The following is an 18,665-nucleotide window of genomic DNA, read 5'->3' on the forward strand; positions in this document are numbered from 1 at the left end:
GAGTCATGAGCGTTATCAGCTTGCCTTAAAAAAAAAAAAGAAGAGAATAAAACTTCCAACTCAGCCGACTCCCCTAGAAATATACATTTTATGGAACTGCTAACTCTGTGTTGTTAAAATGTTTCATTCTATAATTTTATTGTGCTGCTTTTTTTCCAGATAGCAACCCTGGAGCAGCAGGTCCAAGAAAGTTGTGATCAACTTAAGAGTGCACAGCAGCAGATTGATGTGAAAAAGCAGCAGACAGAAAAATTGGTTAGTTATACCTTCTTCTTCACCTTCATCTTCTTCCGCTTATCCGGGGTCGGGTCGCGGGGGCAGCAGCTTTAGGAGGGACTCCCAGACCTCCCTCTCCCCAGCCACTTCCTCCAGCTCATCCCGGGGGATCCCAAGGCGTTCCCAGGCCAGCCGAGAGACGTAGTCTCTCCAGCGCGTCCTGGGTCGTCCCCGGGGTCTCCTACCGGTGGGACATGCCCGGAACACCTCCCCGGGGAGGCGTCCAGGAGGCATCCTGATGAGATGCCCGAGCCACCTCATCTGACTCCTCTCAACAAGGAGGAGCAGCGGCTCTACTCCGAGTCTCTCCCGGATGACCGAGCTTCTCACCCTATCTCTAAGGGAGAGCCTTAGAGGAAACTCATTTCAGCCGCTTGTATCCTGGACCTCGTTCTTTCAGTCACGACCCATAGCTCGTGACCATAGGTGAGGGTAGGAGCGTAGATCGACCGGTAAATCGAGAGCTTTGCCATTTGGCTCAGCTCTCTCTTCACCACGACAGACCGGTACAGAGTCCGCATTACTGCCGACGCTGCACCGATCCGCCTGTCGATCTCACGCTCCATCCTGCCCTCACTCGTGAACAAGACCCCAAGATACTTGAACTCCTCCACTTGGGGCAGGATCTCATCCCCGATCCGGAGAGGGCATTCCACCCTTTTCCGACCGAGGACCATGGACTCGGATTTGGAGGTGCTGACCCTCATCCCAACCGCTTCACACTCGGCTGCGAACCGCTCCAGTGAGAGCTGGAGATCACGGACTGAAGAAGCCAACAGCACCACGTCATCTGCAAAAAGCAGTGACGCGATGCTGAGGTCCCCAAACCAGACCCCCTCAACGCCTCGGCTGCGCCTAGAAATTCTGTCCATAAAAATTATGAACAGAATCTGTGACAAAGGGCAGCCTTGGCGGAGTCCAACCCTCACCTGGAACGAATCCGACTTACTGCCGGAAATGCGGACCAAACTCTGGCATCGGTGATACAGGGACCGAACCGCCCTTATCAGTTGGCTCGGCACCCCGTACTCCCGAAGCACCCTCCAGAGAACCTCCCGAGGGACACGGTCGAACGCCTTCTCCAAGTCCACAAAACACATGTGGACTGGTTGGGCGAACTCCCATGCACCCTCGAGGATCCTGCCGAGGGTGTAGAGCTGGTCCACTGTTCCACGGCCAGGACGAAAGCCACACTGCTCCTCCTGAATCCGAGGTTCGACCTCCCGATGGATCCTCCTCACCAGCACCCCTGAATAGACCTTACCAGGGAGGCTGAGGAGTGTGATTCCTGGTTAGTTATAATGCTACAAAATCGACATTGTTCTATTCTGATCTTATGAAAAATGTTAAATTTCTTTTAGATGTGAACGCTGTTCGCTGTACATGACAGAAGTGATTCTTCTTTTTAAATGAGAACATGAGAAGTAGGCAAATACTTTTTTACAGCATTCTAGCCTTGAGTCTTAGCTTTTTATCATATATGCGACAAGGGAAAAAGAAAGAAAAGATAGATTTACCGCCTTATTATTACTCAGTTTAGAAAAACGGTCTGTCAAGTGGTGAGGGTTGTCACAATACGTATTTAAATTTCAAATGTAATATCGATACCCAGGAAAATACTCAAAAGTGCGGGGTTTCATGTTCAAAGAAGACTGGCTGGTTTAGCCTTCCTGCCGCTGCCTTACTGGCCATACAGGAGAACATGAAACTGCAAGTGAGGTTATAGTGAGGAGTGCATGACAGTGCGCACGGCGAATAATGTGGGCAAATTAGTATTATGCTGTAATCGGTTACATCAGTGTTTGTCAACCACTGTGCCGTGAGTGATCGTGTGCCGTGAGTGATCGTCAGGTGTGCCGTGGAAACTAATCCAATTTCATCTAATTGGTCAAAAAATATTTTTGGAAAACGAATTAACCAGGATATCAGCTCTGTGTTCATCCAAACATGCACAGGTTTCACACTAAGTGAGTAAAATATACTGAGATTGACATTTTGTACATGCAACTTTTCATATTGTAACAGTGAAATCTTTCCCAAATATTATTGCACTTTAAATGCACTTTTTATTTGAAAGAAGAAATATAAAAGATGCTAAAATACGTTTTTGAGTTGATTCCTATTCAAGACACTTTGATAAGAATGACTACCGTAATTTTCGGACTATAAGTCGCTCTGGAGTATAAGTCCCACCAGCCATAAAATGGACAATAAAGTGAAAAAAACCATATATAAGTCGCACCAGAGTATAAGTCGCACTTTTGGGGCAAATTTATTTGTCCAAATCCAACACCAAAAACAGACATGAACCAGCAACAACAGGCTAAACGATACGGTATGGTAACGTGACATAAACACAAACAAAGAGCTGAGAACGGGCCTGACGTAACATTCAGAGTTATTCTAATAACTATTACATAAATAACACATTTATAAAACCATCTGTGTCACTCCAATTCATTAAATCAATCGATCGTCCTTTATGTAAACAATGCCGCGTACGTGCATCGTCGGACTCGTTGTGATTTGCATTTCTAATTATACCACAGACCCATATAACGATATATAAAGTATATTTCAAATAACTATCATATTACAACAATATTATCAAACCATCTGTGTCACTCCAAATCATTAAATCCATCGATCAAATTCCTCGTCCTTTGTCAACTAAGCCGCGCATGCGCCCTGACGTCAGCCTCGCCGTTATTCCACAGATCTAGTATATAACTATATTGTAGCGTTAACAAAGTACAAGCAAAGACGTGGGTTTGGTAAACGGCTCTTTATTTAACAAAACAAGAGTTCAACGAGGCAACAACTACTGAACATCCAGCCACGGAGGTGGAAGAGAGCTCCATAGAATAGGATCGGGCATGCGTAAAAGTCATGTCCGAGCCCCATCCACCGTCCCCGGACAGTTATCCGGCCGAGCGCCGTGGACTTCCATCCACGGAGGTGAAAGAAAGCTCCATAGAGTATGACCGGGTGTGCGTAAAAGCCATGTCCGAGCCCCATCCACCGTCCCCGGACAGCCACCTGGCCGAGCGCCGGCCCCTGACTTCCATCCACGGAGGTGAACGAGAGCTCCCGTCGAGAAGGACCGGGCGTGCGTAAAAGCCATAATAGTTATTCAAACCTTCTGTGTCACTCTAAATCATTAAATCCTTCAAACTCTTCATCCTCTGTGTCCCTTACAAACAAAGCCGCTAATGATGCCGGTAGTACGTGGGGCCTTTCGTCATCTTCGTCATCCCCTTATCGAATCTTTGTCCTTTATGTTAACTGCCGCGCCACTGACGTCACTTGAAATTCAAATTACAGCAATTCCTTGCTACATCGCGGTTCGTTTCTCGCGGGGGTTTTTTTTTTTTTAATTTTGAAAATTTGTAAAAAGAATTCACATATAAATCGCTCCTCAGTATAAGTCGCCCCCCCCACCCAAACTAAGAAAAAAAACGCGATTTATAATCCGAAAATTAAGGTATATTATTTATATAGGTGGCCACGTCTTAACAGATTTTTGTTGGTGTGCCTCGAGATTTTTTCCAATGAGAAGGTGTGCCGTGAATGATAAAAGGTTGACAAACACTGGGTTACACGATGTGTATCAATACTTTTGTCAACACTACAAGTGCTGCATTGTGTTTTTCAGAAAGGAGAGTGGAGTGCAAACAAAGCCTTTTTGGATCAGCAGATGTGTTTCTTGCAGCACCAGAGTCTTGAGAAGACAAACAGACTGGAGGAGACTATCACCGCTTTACAAACAGATATATGCAGAATGCAAGACACAATGGTAACCTTTTAAAAATTCTCAATAGTTCTAACTATTATGGTTTGGAAAATGTAAACCCTCCTGCAATGCATCAATTTTATTGCAATAACCTTAGTCCTTAACCTATTTTCCACCATGGAACCAGTTCATTAAGTCAAAGTCAAAGTCCGCTTTATTGTCAATTTCTTCACGTCAAGGCACACAAAGAGACCAAAATTACGTTTCCCACCGTCCCACGGTGACTAGACACAATACACAACACTCACATCAAATAGCACAGTGTAAAAACGAACAGAGAAGAGCAACGGATAAGTAATAAGCAAATAACTCAAATAAATAAACAATAAATAAATAAATAGACAAATAAGAGCAGCAAAATGGAGCAAGCGCGCTAATAGCAGACAGCCAGATCATAGCGCAAAAGAACAGGACGTCATGTAGCAGAGGGTGGAGGTGGGAGTGAATTCAGGATCCGGACAGCTTGGAGCACGAAGCTGTCTCTGAGTCTGGTGGTGCGGGAGCGCAGGCATCTGTACCTCTTCGTAGAGGGCAGAAGTACAAACAAAGAGTGAGCGGGGTGACTCACATCACACACAATTGCAGCCGGTTTGCGGGTGAGACGGGAGGCGTAAACTTCCTTCAGGGAGGGGAGTGGAGCCCCGATGATTTTACTCGCAGTGGTCACTATGCGCTGCAGGGCCTTCATGTTGTACTCAGAGCAGCCACCACCCCACACAGTGATACAACTGGAGAAGACGCTCTCAATGGTGCCACGGTAGAATGTGGTAAAGTCCAAGATTTTCGCGGACGAGCAACCATTTGCCTAGTGGGGTGGGTGAGGAGGATTTTCATTGTTCGATTGTGTCGATTTTTACCACATTTTTTCTCTACGATGTTTTTAAAGCACCGGTCCCAAAAAGGAAAACATTTTTTTACATTATATCATGTTCCAATTCGGTTATATGGTTTGTGCTTTAATTTTTTTTTTTTTTTTCAGTACAAAAAATATCAGTGATTTCATCATTAAAATTAATAAATAAAAACATTTTTATCTGCTCTTCAAATACGTGCAGCGAGGCAATGAGCTAAAACTACCAGTGACTACGCACTTATTAATTCCCAACTCAAGTTGGCACGTGTACTCACATGAGAGTTATGTTTGTCTTCGCTAACACATACTACTGCCTTTGCTGATGCTCAGGAGTCTGTTTTATATATTTAATAAATCTGTGTGTGAGGGACATACGGCCACGAAACTGACTGAAAGGGCATGACGGCGGCAAGAAAGTACATTACCACTGCCAGCATCTGACAGTACTGTGCTCCACTGGCGCAATGCGTAGAAGCCACACAAAAAATGACAGTATTTCCACAATCACACCTTTCTGCGTACCTGCCGAGATTTTCGAACCGTCCGAAATCTCCCGTGCAGAAAGCATTGCAGACGATAGTATATCCTACTGCCCGATTCTTTGATTTCATTTATCCATCCATCCATCCATTTTCTGAACCGCTTTGTCCCCACGGAGGTCGCGGGCGTGCTGGAGCCTATCCCAGCCGTCATCGGGCAGCAGGCGGGGGACACCCTGAACTGGTTGCCAGTCAATCGCAGGGCACACAACAAGACGAACAACCATCCGCACTCGCACTCACACCTAGGGGCAATTTGGAGTGCTCAATCGGCCTACCAAGCATGTTTTTGGGATGTGGGAGGAAACTGGAGTGCCCGGAGAAAACCCACGCGTGCTCGGGGAGAACATGCAAACTCCACACAGGGAGGGCCAGAGGTGGAATCGAACCCGCACCCTCTTAACTGTGAGGCGGACGTGCTACCCACTGCCCCACCGAGCCGCCTGTTTTCATTTATGTTAAATGTATATAGACCGTTAACCCCAACCCTAACATTAGTTAATTGAATAAAAAATAAAATAAAATTTTGTTGTTTTGTACTTCTATAGTGGGTGAAGTGTTCATATAAAGTAGACACTTTTTACTGCCTTCTATCGTCTGGGAGAATATTGACTACGCTCTGTGGCATTCTGCGCGGAGTATGAAAGGCTGCAAAACATTTGAGATTTCGCACATTTGTGCGGGGAGCGTCAATATGTCAAGCATAAACCAAGTTTTAGCAGCCATCCAAAACCAGGTTCCTATTGTGATGATTTGCCCACCTCTGGATAAAACTGTTGATTTTGGATGACAGTGTGCCTTTATTTTTCCATTTTTTGACGGGTTAATATTTTTTTAAAGTCATGCTCGGCCGTTTACTGAAACCTGTGAAACCAGGGCTGTCAATTTGCACAAAACCAGAAAAGCGAATTGTATACCATATTATCTGTAATGGATATGATGTCACGCACTGTGCCTGTATTTATATTATTATTCCATTAGTTGTGCCCTCTTTGAGGTGACATTGGAAAATGAAGCATATTAATGATAATAGTGTAACCCCACTCTATATAAAGTGTATGTACAATGTAGTTTCATCACTTGGTCCAAGTGCTCCAAATGCATCCTGGTGATGGTTAAAAATGTTACTAAATGGAATGTTGTCTATATCTGTGTTATCTTGCAAAGTCAGATTTGTTTTTTAATTCAAATGTCACTTAATTTACCTGACAAGGGTTGCTTGTTTAACCATTTCAACAGCAGGTATGGTGATGGAACATATTGTTCATATTCACATTCATTATGGGCCAGTCACGTCATCAAAAAGCATGTGTACCGTATTTTTCGGACTATAAGTCGCAGTATTTTTCATCGTTTGGGTGGGGGGGTGACTTATACTCAGGAGCGACTGATATGTAAATGTTTTCACAAAATTCAAAAATCCGCGATGTAGTGAAACTGTGACAAACGAACTGCGATGTAGCAAGGGATTACTGTAATTTGAACTGCAGGTGACGTCAGTGGCGCGGCGTGGCGATTGTTGACATAAAGGACAAAGGATTCGATCACGGGATGATGAAGATGACGAAGGGCCCCACGTACTACCGGTATCATTAGCAGCTTTGTTTGTAAGTGACACGGAGGACGAAGAGTTTGAAGGATTTAATGATTTGAAGTGACACAGAATGTTTGAAAAACTCGTTATTTATGTTATAGTTATTTGATATATTTTAATTCGTGGAGCAACTTGTATATGTTTTTATCGTTACAGTTCAGTAGTTGTTGGCTCGTTGAACTCTTGTTTTGTTAAATAAAGAGCTGTTTACCAAACCCACGTCTTTCCTGGTAGTTTAACGCTACAATATATTTATTACTAGATCTGTGGAATAATGACAAAGCTGACGTCAGCGGTGCACGCGCAGCGTTGTTGACATAAAGGATGAGGAATTTGATCGATGAATTCAATGATTTGGAGTGGCACAAATGGTTTGATAATATTGTTGTTTATATGATAGTTATTTGATATATACTTTATATTTCGTTATATGGGTCTGTGGAATAATTAGAACTGCAACTCACGACAAGTTCGACGTCAGCGCGCATATGCGGCGCATACGCTGCATTGTTTACATAAAGGACGGTCGATGGATTTAATGAATTGGAGTGACACAGATGTTTGATAAATAAATTTGCCCCAAAAGTGCGACTTATACTCCGGTGCGACTTATATATGTGTTTTTTTCTTCACTTTGTTGTGCAGTTTATAGCTGGTGCGACTTATACTCCGGAGCAACTTTTAGTCCGAAAAATACGGTACACTATGTACAGCACATAAGAAAGAAAAACAAGAAGCAATCAGTTTCTCTTCAGGCTGCTTTGAAGAATACTGAAAAGATAGTAAGATAAGATAAAGAATAAGATACTGTATTTTTCGGACGAAAAGTCGCTCCGGAATATAGGTAGAATTAGCCATAAAATGCACAATAACGTGAAAAAAAAACATACATAAGTCGCTCCGGAGTATAGGTCGCATTTTGGGGGAAATTTATTCGACAAAATCCAACACCAAGAACAGACATGAACGAGCAACAACAGGCTAAACGATAGGTATGCTAACGTGACAAACACAAACGAAGAGCTGAGAACGGGCCTGACGTAACATTCAGAGTTATTCTAAAAACTATTACATAAATAACACGTTTATAAAACCATCTGTGTCACTCCAATTCATTAAATCCATCGATCATCCCTTTTGGAAACAATGCCACGTATGCGCCACGTATGCGCCGCGCTGCTGACATCGGACTCGTAAGTTACATTTCTAATTATTCCACAGACCCATATAAGGATATATAAAGTATATTTCAAATAACTATCGTATTACAACAATATTATCAAACCATCTCTGTCACTCCAAATAATTAAATCCATCGATCAATTTCCTCGTTCTTTGTCAACAACGCTGCGCGTGCGCCCTGACGTCAGCCTCGTCGTTATTCCACAGATCTAGTATATAACTACCGTAATTTTCTGACTATTAGTCGCTCCTGAGTATAAGTCGCACCACCCATAAAATGCACAATAACGTGAAAAAAAACATATATAAGTCGCTCCGGAGTATAAGTCGCACTTTTGGGGCAAATTTATTTGTCAAAAACCAACACCAAAAACAGACACAAACCAGCACCAACAGGCTAAACGATACGGTATGCTAACGTGACATACACAAACGAGAGGCTGAGAACGGGCCTAACGTAACATTCAGAGTTATTCAAATGATTATTACATAAATAACACGTTTATCAAACCATCTGTGTCACTCCAAATCATAAAATACATCGATCATCGATCGTGTAAACAATGCCGCGTACGCGCGCCGTCGGACTCGTGATTTGCATGTCTAATTATTCCACAGACCCATATAACGATATATAAAGTATATTTTAAATAACTATCATATAGCAACAATATTACCAAACCATCTGTCACTCCAAATCATAAATGCCATTGATCATTGATCGTGTAAACAATGCCGCATGCGCGCGCCGTCGGACTCGTGATTTGCATGTCTAATTATTCCACAGACCCATATAACGATATATAAAGTATATTTCAAATAACTATCATAGAGCAACAATATTACCAAACCATCTGTCACTCCAAATCATAAAATACATCAATCATCGATCGTGTAAACAATGCCGCGTACGCGCGCCGTCGGACTCGTGATTTGCATGTCTGGCGTGATGTGTGCTCGCATGCTGTCCATCACAAGCAGAGCTTGCATCCTAAATTGCATTGCTGCCCCTACTGTTTTTTTTTTTTTTTACATCACCACACTAAATTCTCTTCACCATACCTGTGCTTTTTAAAAACTCAAAAAAAACAGCGCTTTCCCCTCCCAGTTGTTGCGTCACGGCCAATGGTGAAATTTAAATCACCCTCGTTCAGTTTAGTTTAAAAATAACTATATTTCTTTTTCAGTTGTTTTTTTTTGTTTTGTTTATTTGTTTCATGAACTTGAATATTGTGCTTTAAAGTGTGAATTGCTTTATTCGTTTTTTCACTGTATTAAAAATAATATGTGAGGTGATCAACTGTACTAGTAAGTAATGTGTTAATGATCAAGTAATTTTTTGGAAAAAAAAACAACATATTAGTCGCTCCTGAGTATAAGTCGGCCCCCCACCCAAACTATGAAAAAAACGCGACTTATAGTCCGAAGATTACGGTATATTGTAGCGTTAACAAAGTCGACTTCCAGGCATGCGGCGGCGTGGACTTCCATCCCCGGAGGTGGCATTTCCAGCCACGGAGGTGAAAGAGAGCTCCATAGAATAGGACCGGGCGTGCGTAAAAGCCATGTCCGAGCCCCATCCACCGTCCCCCGACAACCACCCGGCCGAGCGCCGGCCCCCGACCTCCATCCACGGAGGTGAAAGAGAGCTCCGTAGAGTAGGACCGGGGGTGCGTAAAAGCCATAATAGTCTTTCAAATCTTCTGTGTCACTCCAAATCATTAAATCCTTCAAACTCTTCGTCCTCCGTGTCACTTACAAACAAAGCCGCTAATGATGCCAGTAGTGCGTGGGGCTCTTCGTCATCGTCGTCATCTCGTGATTGAATCTTTGTCCTTTATGTAAACAACCGCCGCGCTGCTGACGACACTTGAAATTCAAATTACAGCAATCCCTTGCTACATCGCGGTTCGTTTTCCCCCCTTTGTCGCTCGTCAGTATAAGTCGCCCCCCCCACCCAAACTAAGAAAAAAAAACGCGACTTATAGTCCAAAATTTACGGTGGTAAAAAAGTATGAATCTCCGTGAAGCTGTCACTTCATAAAGATACATACTTTATTCCTCACTGGAGAGAAATAGACTGTAAAAAGCAAACATTTCATAATTGCATCAATGGGCACATTGATAATCAGTTCTTGTCGCTGAAAACTTTTTTTTGTACAGCATGCAAGTCAGAGTTTTATATGAGATTGGGCATTAGCCACAATAGCATCAAATTGAATCGGGGCAAGAGGGTTTCATTATGAGATTACAAAACAGAGATCATGGTCTTTCTACCTTGCAGGATTTGGTTCCAATGCCAGGGGTGAACCAATATTCTCAGAGCTGTCATCTTATTATGGATCATATGGGCCATGGACCATATTTAACAAGAGGCTAATTCTTTCCCATCACTTTTCTTGCTCTAGGCTGACCTTGAGAGGCAACGAGATCAGGCAAATGTCTCGCTGAAACAGCAAATAGAAGAGTTGGAACAGTGCAAGGTCATAGCTGCTAATGATTGGAATACCTATTGTCTCATGGTTATGTGTTTGAAAAAATTACCTTGGTAATCTAAATTAAAAAACTGCTCACACTCTGTTGCAGGTAGAGTTGGAAGGCAGGCAGACAGTTAGCACTGAAATCGCCAAAGCTTTAGAGGAAAACAGGCGACAGAGAGAGGAACTACAAACACAGGTCTGTTGGCATCATGCATCATGCTTTCCTATTCCAATTTCATTGGTAGACTGTGTGTTTGTTACATGAAGTGTAGAATGTTGTGTGCTTGAGTTCAGGTTAAAGTGTCGACTACTTCGCTTAAGAGATCACAACAGGAGTTGTCAACCGTCAGTGAGAAGCTGATGTTGAAAGAAAAAGACATCCAAAGGCTACATGAAGGTACATACCAAAAAAATTATCGACCCAATAATTATAAGCTGATGATGAAAGAAAAAGACATCCAAAGGCTACATGAAGGTACATACCCAAAAAAGTATCGACCCAATAATTATAAGGCCCGTGGCTCGGTGGGAGGAGTGTGGCGAGGCCATGGAGAATGACTTCCGGACTGCTTCGAGGAGATTCTGGTCCACCATCCAGCATCTCAGGAGCGGGAAGCAGTGCACAGTAAACACTGTTTACAGTGGAGATGGCATGCTGCTGACTTCGACTCGGGACGTCGTGAGTCAGTGGGGAGAATACTTCGAAGACCTCCTCAATTCCACCGACACGCCTTCCATTGTGGAAGCAGGGCCTGGAGACTCTGAGGCGGACTCCAATCTCTGGGGTCGAAGTCACTGAGGTAGTTAAAAAACTCCTTGGTGGCAGGGCCCTGGGGGTGGATGAGATCCGCCCGGAGTTCTTAAAGGGTCTAGTTGATGTGGGGCTCTCATGGCTGACACGCCTCTACAGCATTGCGTGGACATTGGGGACGGTGCCTCTGGATTGGCAGACTGGGGTGGTGGTTCCCCTCTTTAAAAAGGGAGACCGGAGGATGTGTTCCAGTTACCTAATGGTTAATCACACATTCAATACATTTTTTTCTGATCCATCATTTCAGCTAATTTTAGCTATTGAAAAGGACAGTTGATTTTTCTTATGCAGACACATATTTTATGAAACTGGATAAAAAGTCACACAAACAACCCCTCAACAGTCGATTCTAAGAAGTCAAAATGTGGGCAATATAAAAAAATATAACATGCATGTAAAATGTAAAGAAGGCCTCAGCCTATAGTGCAACAAACAATTTTTAAAGTTTGTTTTGAACTAAGTAGCAAAAAAATGGTCACGTCCTATCTCTTGCTGCTACATTACTGATGTTATTTGGATAGTGAGGAACGTAATCTTGATTCCTTTCTATGTCTACTACATGTGAAGAACTTGACAATAAAACCGATTTTGACTTTGATTCACCATATTAACACCGTTACTGATTTTTCAAGACAGAATGAACAGACACTCGCCATGATACTTTTATTTCTAAAAACTGATTAAATCTCTGCACAACAAACCAAGACAAGTCACCAGTTTGGCATGCATGATTTTTGTTTCCGGTCTTGCAAGATCCAGTGAGGCATTGTAGTTTTTCTGCAGCAACAGTATGTAAAAAGAGTATACATTTTCTTAGGCCAAAATAAGCTTTAATCACATGATTTAAAAAAAAAATCATGGCAATTAAAGGGTGTTGAATCAATGGAGGTAACACGTTTAACTTACACCACTAATAATAACAATATCCTATTGTACATTTTGTCTCTCAAGGAAATACACTGTTTGAAAACCTGTTACAGAAGTGCAGAGTCAGCAGGCATCATTCGTCCAGCTGCAGGACAAACTTGAGCAGCTGCGGGCCCAACGGGAGCAGATTGAGCTGGACAAAGATTCACAGTTAGCGCACCTGCGAGAAGAGCTTCTTAGCCAGAACCAACAGCAAGATGCTTATCAGACTCGGGTTAGTACCTATCTATCGGGTTCATTATACTCAATTCACACTCATGCATACCTTAAAACTCCCCGAGACTCCAGATACTATTTACGGGAACTGCTTACAGTTTCCTGCTTACAGGGTGTGTTTGCGTGCATGTATGTTGGTGGGTTTACAGATCTCCTATTTAGAGTTGGAGATAGAGACCCTGACAGAACAGCTCCACAGCCCTGCAGCGTGCAAGGAGGACCACAATGGCAGTGTGACAGTGGATGATCTAGATCACATTCAGAAGGTTAACAAAGAGCTCGAGCAGCAGCTCAGTGATAAAAACAGGGTACAAAAGTTTTCTTTTCATTATGTCGCTACTTATTCAAATTTCAAACAGGAACACATGTTCAGTAGTTATTGCTGTTGATTTGTTCCTCTCTTGTCAAGCGTATCCTTATGGAAACAAGTATGATAAAGATAACATGCTGATGATATTTAGTAAATGGAGAGTAATTGAAACCACCATGTCAAGAAAGTTTGTTGCCTTTCAGACGATCAAACAACTGCAGCAGCGAATGGCAGAACTAAAAAGAACGTTGCAAAAAGAACTGGTAAGAAAAATAAGTCTTAATGCTTTATTCCTCTGACTTAAACCCCCAACAAAGTACAACTCCCAAATAAAAGTCCAAATTATTAGTCTTACATTCTGCACATAGACTGACACAATTATACAAACCTGAGCTTGCATTAGTGTTACTTGGTTATTTAGTCTCTCCAAGATGACCAAGCTTTTCACCCTATCGCTAAGGGAGAGCGCAAACACCTTGTGGAGGAAACTCATTTTGGCCGCTTGTTTCAGGGATCTTGTTCTTTCAGTCGCCACTCACTCTTGACTGAGGGTGGGAATATACATAGATAGACCGGTAAATCGTAAACTTTACCTTTCGTCTCAACTTCACCACGTCAGACCGGTGGTATATAGTCTGCAACACAGCAGACGCCGTTGCTCTCACGCTCTATCCTGCCCTCGCTCGTGAACAAGACCCCAGAATACTTGAACTCCTGCACTGATCTCAGAGAGGACATTCCACCCTTTTCCATCTGAGGACCATGGTCTCAGATTTGGAGGTGGTAATTTTCATCTCAACTGCTCCAGTGAGAGTTGGAGATTATCGATTGAATAATCCATCAGCATCATCAGCAAAAAGCAGAGATGCAATACTGAGGTCACCAAACCTGTGCCGGAAATTCTGTCCATAGAAGTTATGAAGAGAATTGGTTACAAAGTGCAGCCTTGGCATTGTCCAACACTGACTGGAAGTGAATCGGACTTTCTGCCTGCCCTGCCATCTGACATTGGTGATTCCCTATACTAACCGACCAAGGGACATGGTTGAATGCCTTCCCCGTCCACAAAGCACACACAGATCCTCGAGGACTCTGCTGAGGGTGTAAAGTTGATAATCTGTTCCATGGCCAAGACAAAAACCACCTTGCTCCTCCTGAATTTGAGATTCGACCTCCTGACGGATCCTCCTCGCCAGCACCCCTCAATACACCTGACCAGGGAGGCTGAGGAGTGTGATTCCTCTCCAATTGGAACAAACACCCCGGTCTGCCAATCCAGAAGCGCTATCCTCCATCCCCATGCGATAATAATATAGATACTTATGTTACATCTAGTAAAAGTGCTTTATCTTGCATCATTGTCCTGACTCTGTATTGTGTGAGGGTAATATTGGAGGTATCATTGAGATGCCATTCAAAACAATGCAGTCATTCCTTATAAGGCTGGCCTACTTGTTAAGTTTGTCAAATTCATTTGTTCTGGAGAAAAGGAAACAGATTGTTCATAACATGTAGTATTTCACGGTTTTCTGTTGAGAGTTGAAGATATTTTTCTGTATTCTTTATTTGCACACTATAGAAGCTGAAACCTGAGCCAGAAGAGGAAGCAAAAGATAAGATAGCAGAAAGTGTGGTCATGAAACAAGAAATGGTTTGTGCAGAACTGCCACCAGTGTCTAGTCCAAGCCTTCCCACTGCAAACACCACAATGACTAACACCGCAGACCTTAATGACTTAAGAGAAATTAACTTTGAATACTTGAAGCATGTTGTTCTCAAATTCATGTCATCCAGAGAGGCTGAGGTAAGTCACCATTCCTTGTTCTAAATGGTTTGTCAAATTCAATTTAAGAATTATGCGTATATCTTATTTTGTTTATAGGCATACCAGCTAATACGAGCTGTGTCTGTGCTGCTGAACTTTACTCAAGAGGAAGAAGACATGTTAAAGCAAACTCTAAAATATAAAGTCAGTATAAAAAAATATTTTCCAATTTTTTTTCTATAGGAAACAAGTTAATTGTAGTACCTTATTTTCGAGAGTATAAATCGCGGGTTTTTTCATAGTTTGGGGGGGGGGCGATTTATACTCAGGAGTGACTTACATATGAAATTATTCACAAATCTTTACTTGATCATTAACACATTACTTACTAGTATAGTTGATCACTTCTCATGTTATTTTCACTTTAAACTCCATGAGGGTGCACTATGGCTGTGGAATAATTGGAGCCTCACTAACAATGAGTTCCAATCAATGACTTCTGGAGTCAGGAGATTTAATGATTTGAAATGGTATCGGCTGAAAACGGCCTTCAAAATAAAGCACCCTACCTCAAATCAAAGCACGGCTGAATAACATAAATAACATTGAAAATTCTTAACACATACAGTAAATATGTTTTTAGAACAGCATTTATCCATACATCCATCCATCTTCTTCCGCTTATCCGGGGTCGGGTCGCGGGGGCAGCAGCTTTAGGAGGGAATCCAAGACTTCCCTCTCCCCAGCCACTTCTCCAGCTCATCCCTGGGGATCCCACAGCGTTCCCAGGCCAGCTGAGAGAAATAGTCTCTCCAGTGCGTCCTGGGTTTTCCCCGGGTTCTCCTACCAGTGGGACATGCCCGGAACACCTCCCCAGGAAGGCGTCCAGGAGGCATCCTGATGAGATGCCTGAGCCACCTCATCTGGCTGCTCTCAATGTGGAGGAGCAGCGGCTCTACTCCAAGTCTCTCCCGGGTGACAGAGCTTTTCGCCCTATCTCTAAGGGAGAGCCCGGACACCCTGCGTAGGAAACTCATTTCGGCCGCTTGTATCCTGGATCTCATTCTTTCGGTCACGACCAATAGCTCGTGACCATAGGTGAGGGTAGGAGCATAGATATACTGGTAAATCAAGAGCTTTGCCTTTTGGCTCAGCTCTCTCTTCACCACGACGGACCGGTACAGAGTCCACATTACTACCGACGCTGCACCGATCCGCCTGTCAATCTCGCGCTCCCTCCTGCCCTCACTGGTGAACAAGACCCCAAGATACTTGAACTCCTCCACTTGGGACAGGATCTCATCCACGATCCGGAGAGGGCATTCCACCCTTTTCCGACCGAGGACCATGGACTCAGATTTGGAGGTACTGACCCTCATCCCGACACTCGGCTGCGAAACGCTCCAGTGAGAGCTGGAGATCACGGCCTGAAGAAGCCAACAGCACCATGTCATCTGCAAAAAGCAGAAACACGATGCTGAGGTCCCCAAACCGGACCCCCTCAACTCCTCGGCTGTGCCAGAAATTCTGTCCATAAAAATTATGAACAGAATCAGTGACAAAGGACAGCCTTGGCGGAGTCCAACCCTCACTGGGAACGAATCCGACTTACTGCCGGAAATGCGGACCAAACTCTGGCATTGGTGATACAGGAACTGAACCGCCCTTATAACTTGGCTCGGCACCCCGTACTCCCGAAGCACCCTCCACAGAATCTCCCAAGGGACACGGTCGAACGCCTTCTCCAAGTCCACAAAACACATGTGGACTGGTTGGGCGAACTCCCATGCACCCTCGAGGATCCTGCCGAGGGTGTAGAACTGGTCCACTGTTCCACGGCCAGGACGTAAGCCACACTGCTCCTCTTGAATCCGAGGTTCGACCTCCCGACAGACCCTCCTTTCCAGCACCCCTGAATAGACCTTACCAGGGAAGCTGAGGAGTGTGATTCCCCTGTAATTTATAACACATCCTCCGGTCTCCCTTTTTAAAGAGGGGAACCACCACCCCAGTCTGCCAATCCAGAGGCACCGTCCCCGATGTCCACGCAATGCTGTAGAGGCGTGTCAGCCATGAGAGCCCCACATCAACTAGAGCCTTTAAGAACTCCGGGCGGATCTCATCCACCCTCGGGGCCCTGCCATCGAGGATTTTTTTAACTACCTCAGTGACTTCGACTCCAGAGGTTGGAGAGTCCGCCTCAGAGTCTCCAGGCCCTGCTTCCACAATGGAAGGCGTGTCGGTGGAATTGAGGAGGTCTTCGAAGTATTCTCCCCACCGACTCACAATGTCCGGAGTCGAGGTCAACAGCACGTCATCTCCACTGTAAACAGTGTTGACTGTGCACTGCTTCCCCCCTGAGACGCCGGATGGTAGACCAGAAGTTCCTCGAAGCCGCCTTCTTCAGCTTGACGGCATCCCTTACTGCCGGTGTCCACCAGCGGGTTCGGGGATTGCCGCCACGACAGGCACCAACGACCTTATGGCCACAGCTCCAGTCGGCTGCCCCAATATTGGAGGCACGGAACATGGTCCACTCGGACTCAATGTCCCCCACCTCCCCCGGGACGTGGGAAAAGCTCTGCTGGAGGTGGGAGTTGAAGCTCTTCCAGACAGGGGATTCTGCTAGACGTTCTCAGCAGACCTCACAGTGTTTAGGTCTGCCAGGTTGGACCGGCATCTTCCCCCACTGTTGGAGCCAACCAGGTGGTGATCAGTTGATAGCTCCGCCCCTCTCTTCACCTGAGTGTCCAAAACATGCGGCCGCAAATCCGATGACACGACTACAAAGTCAATCATCGAACTAGGGTGTCCTGGTGCCAAGTGCACACATGGACACCCTTATGTTTGAACATGGTGTTCATTATAGAAAATCCGTGTCGAGCACAGAAGTCCAACAATAGAACACCGCTCGGGTTCAGATCGGGGGGGGCCGTTCCTCCCAGTCACTCCCTTCCAGGTCTCACTGTCATTGCCTACGTGAGCATTGAAGTCACCCAGCAGAATGATGGAGTCCCCAGAAGGAGCGCTCTTGAGCACTTCCTCCAGGGACTCCAAGAAGGGTGGCTACTCTGAGCTGCCGTTTGGTGCATAGACACAAATAACAGTCAGGACCCGTCCCCCCACCCAAAGGCGGAGGGAGGCTACCTTCTCGCTCACCGGGGTGAACCCCAATGTGCAGGCGCCCAGCCGGAGGGCAATAAGTATACCCACACCTGCTCAATGCCTCTCACTGTGGGCAACTCCAGGGTGGAAGAGTCCAGCCCCTTTCGAGAGGGCTTGTACCAGAACCCAAACTATGTGTGGAGGCAAGTCCGACTATGTCTAGTCGGAACTTTTCTGCCTCACACACCAGCTCGGGCTCCTTTCCAGCCAGAGAGGTGACATTCCATGTCCCCAGAGCCAGCCTCTGCAGCCGGGGATCGGACCGCCAAGGTCCTCGCCTTTGGCCGCCGACCAGCTCACTATGCACCCGACCCCTTTGGCCCCTCCTATAGGTGGTGAGCCCATTGGAAGGGGGACCCACGTTTTCTTTTCGGGCTATGCCCGACCTATGCCTGGCCATGAGCGAAGGCCCGGCCACCAGGCGCTCGCCTTCAAGCCCCACCTCCAGGCCTGGCTCCAGATGGGGGCCCTGGTTACCCGCGTCCAGGCGAGGGAAAACTGGGTCCATATATTTTATTCATCATAAGGGGTCTTCTGAGCCGTGCTTTGTCTGGCCCCTCACCTCGGACCCTTTTGCCATGGGTGACCCTACCAGGGGCATGAAGCCCCAGACAACATGGCTCTTATGATCATAGGGGAACGCAAACCCCTCCCCCACGATAAGGTGACGACTCACGGAACAATTTTAATAACAAGGTACAAGTGTACATACTGTAAATATGTTTTTAGAACAGTTTTATTCTTATAACGATTT

The 18,665-nt window shown here is 44.9% G+C and overlaps 1 protein-coding gene across 5 annotated transcripts in view; it reads left to right on the forward strand.

Moving 5' to 3' along the window:
• golga1 (golgin A1) overlaps positions 1-18,665 on the forward strand; it is a 59,511-nt gene that overhangs the window by 36,053 nt on the left and 4,793 nt on the right. For 4 of the 5 annotated variants that reach the window (XM_085908733.1, XM_085908734.1, XM_085908730.1 and 1 more), the window contains 10 exons: positions 160-255; positions 3,932-4,072; positions 10,646-10,720; positions 10,824-10,913; positions 11,012-11,114; positions 12,509-12,669; positions 12,821-12,979; positions 13,185-13,244; positions 14,561-14,785; positions 14,864-14,950. In XM_085908733.1, the coding sequence (XP_085764859.1) occupies positions 160-255; positions 3,932-4,072; positions 10,646-10,720; positions 10,824-10,913; positions 11,012-11,114; positions 12,509-12,669; positions 12,821-12,979; positions 13,185-13,244; positions 14,561-14,785; positions 14,864-14,950 (1,197 nt within the window). The remainder of the gene's footprint in view (positions 1-159; positions 256-3,931; positions 4,073-10,645; positions 10,721-10,823; positions 10,914-11,011; positions 11,115-12,508; positions 12,670-12,820; positions 12,980-13,184; positions 13,245-14,560; positions 14,786-14,863; positions 14,951-18,665) is intronic. The other variant, XM_085908732.1, reaches the window with a different exon arrangement.

The sequence above is a fragment of the Syngnathus leptorhynchus genome, chromosome 4 (assembly GCF_054491065.1).
Source record: "Syngnathus leptorhynchus isolate UIUO chromosome 4, UIUO_Slep, whole genome shotgun sequence".
Lineage (NCBI taxonomy): Eukaryota > Metazoa > Chordata > Actinopteri > Syngnathiformes > Syngnathidae > Syngnathus > Syngnathus leptorhynchus.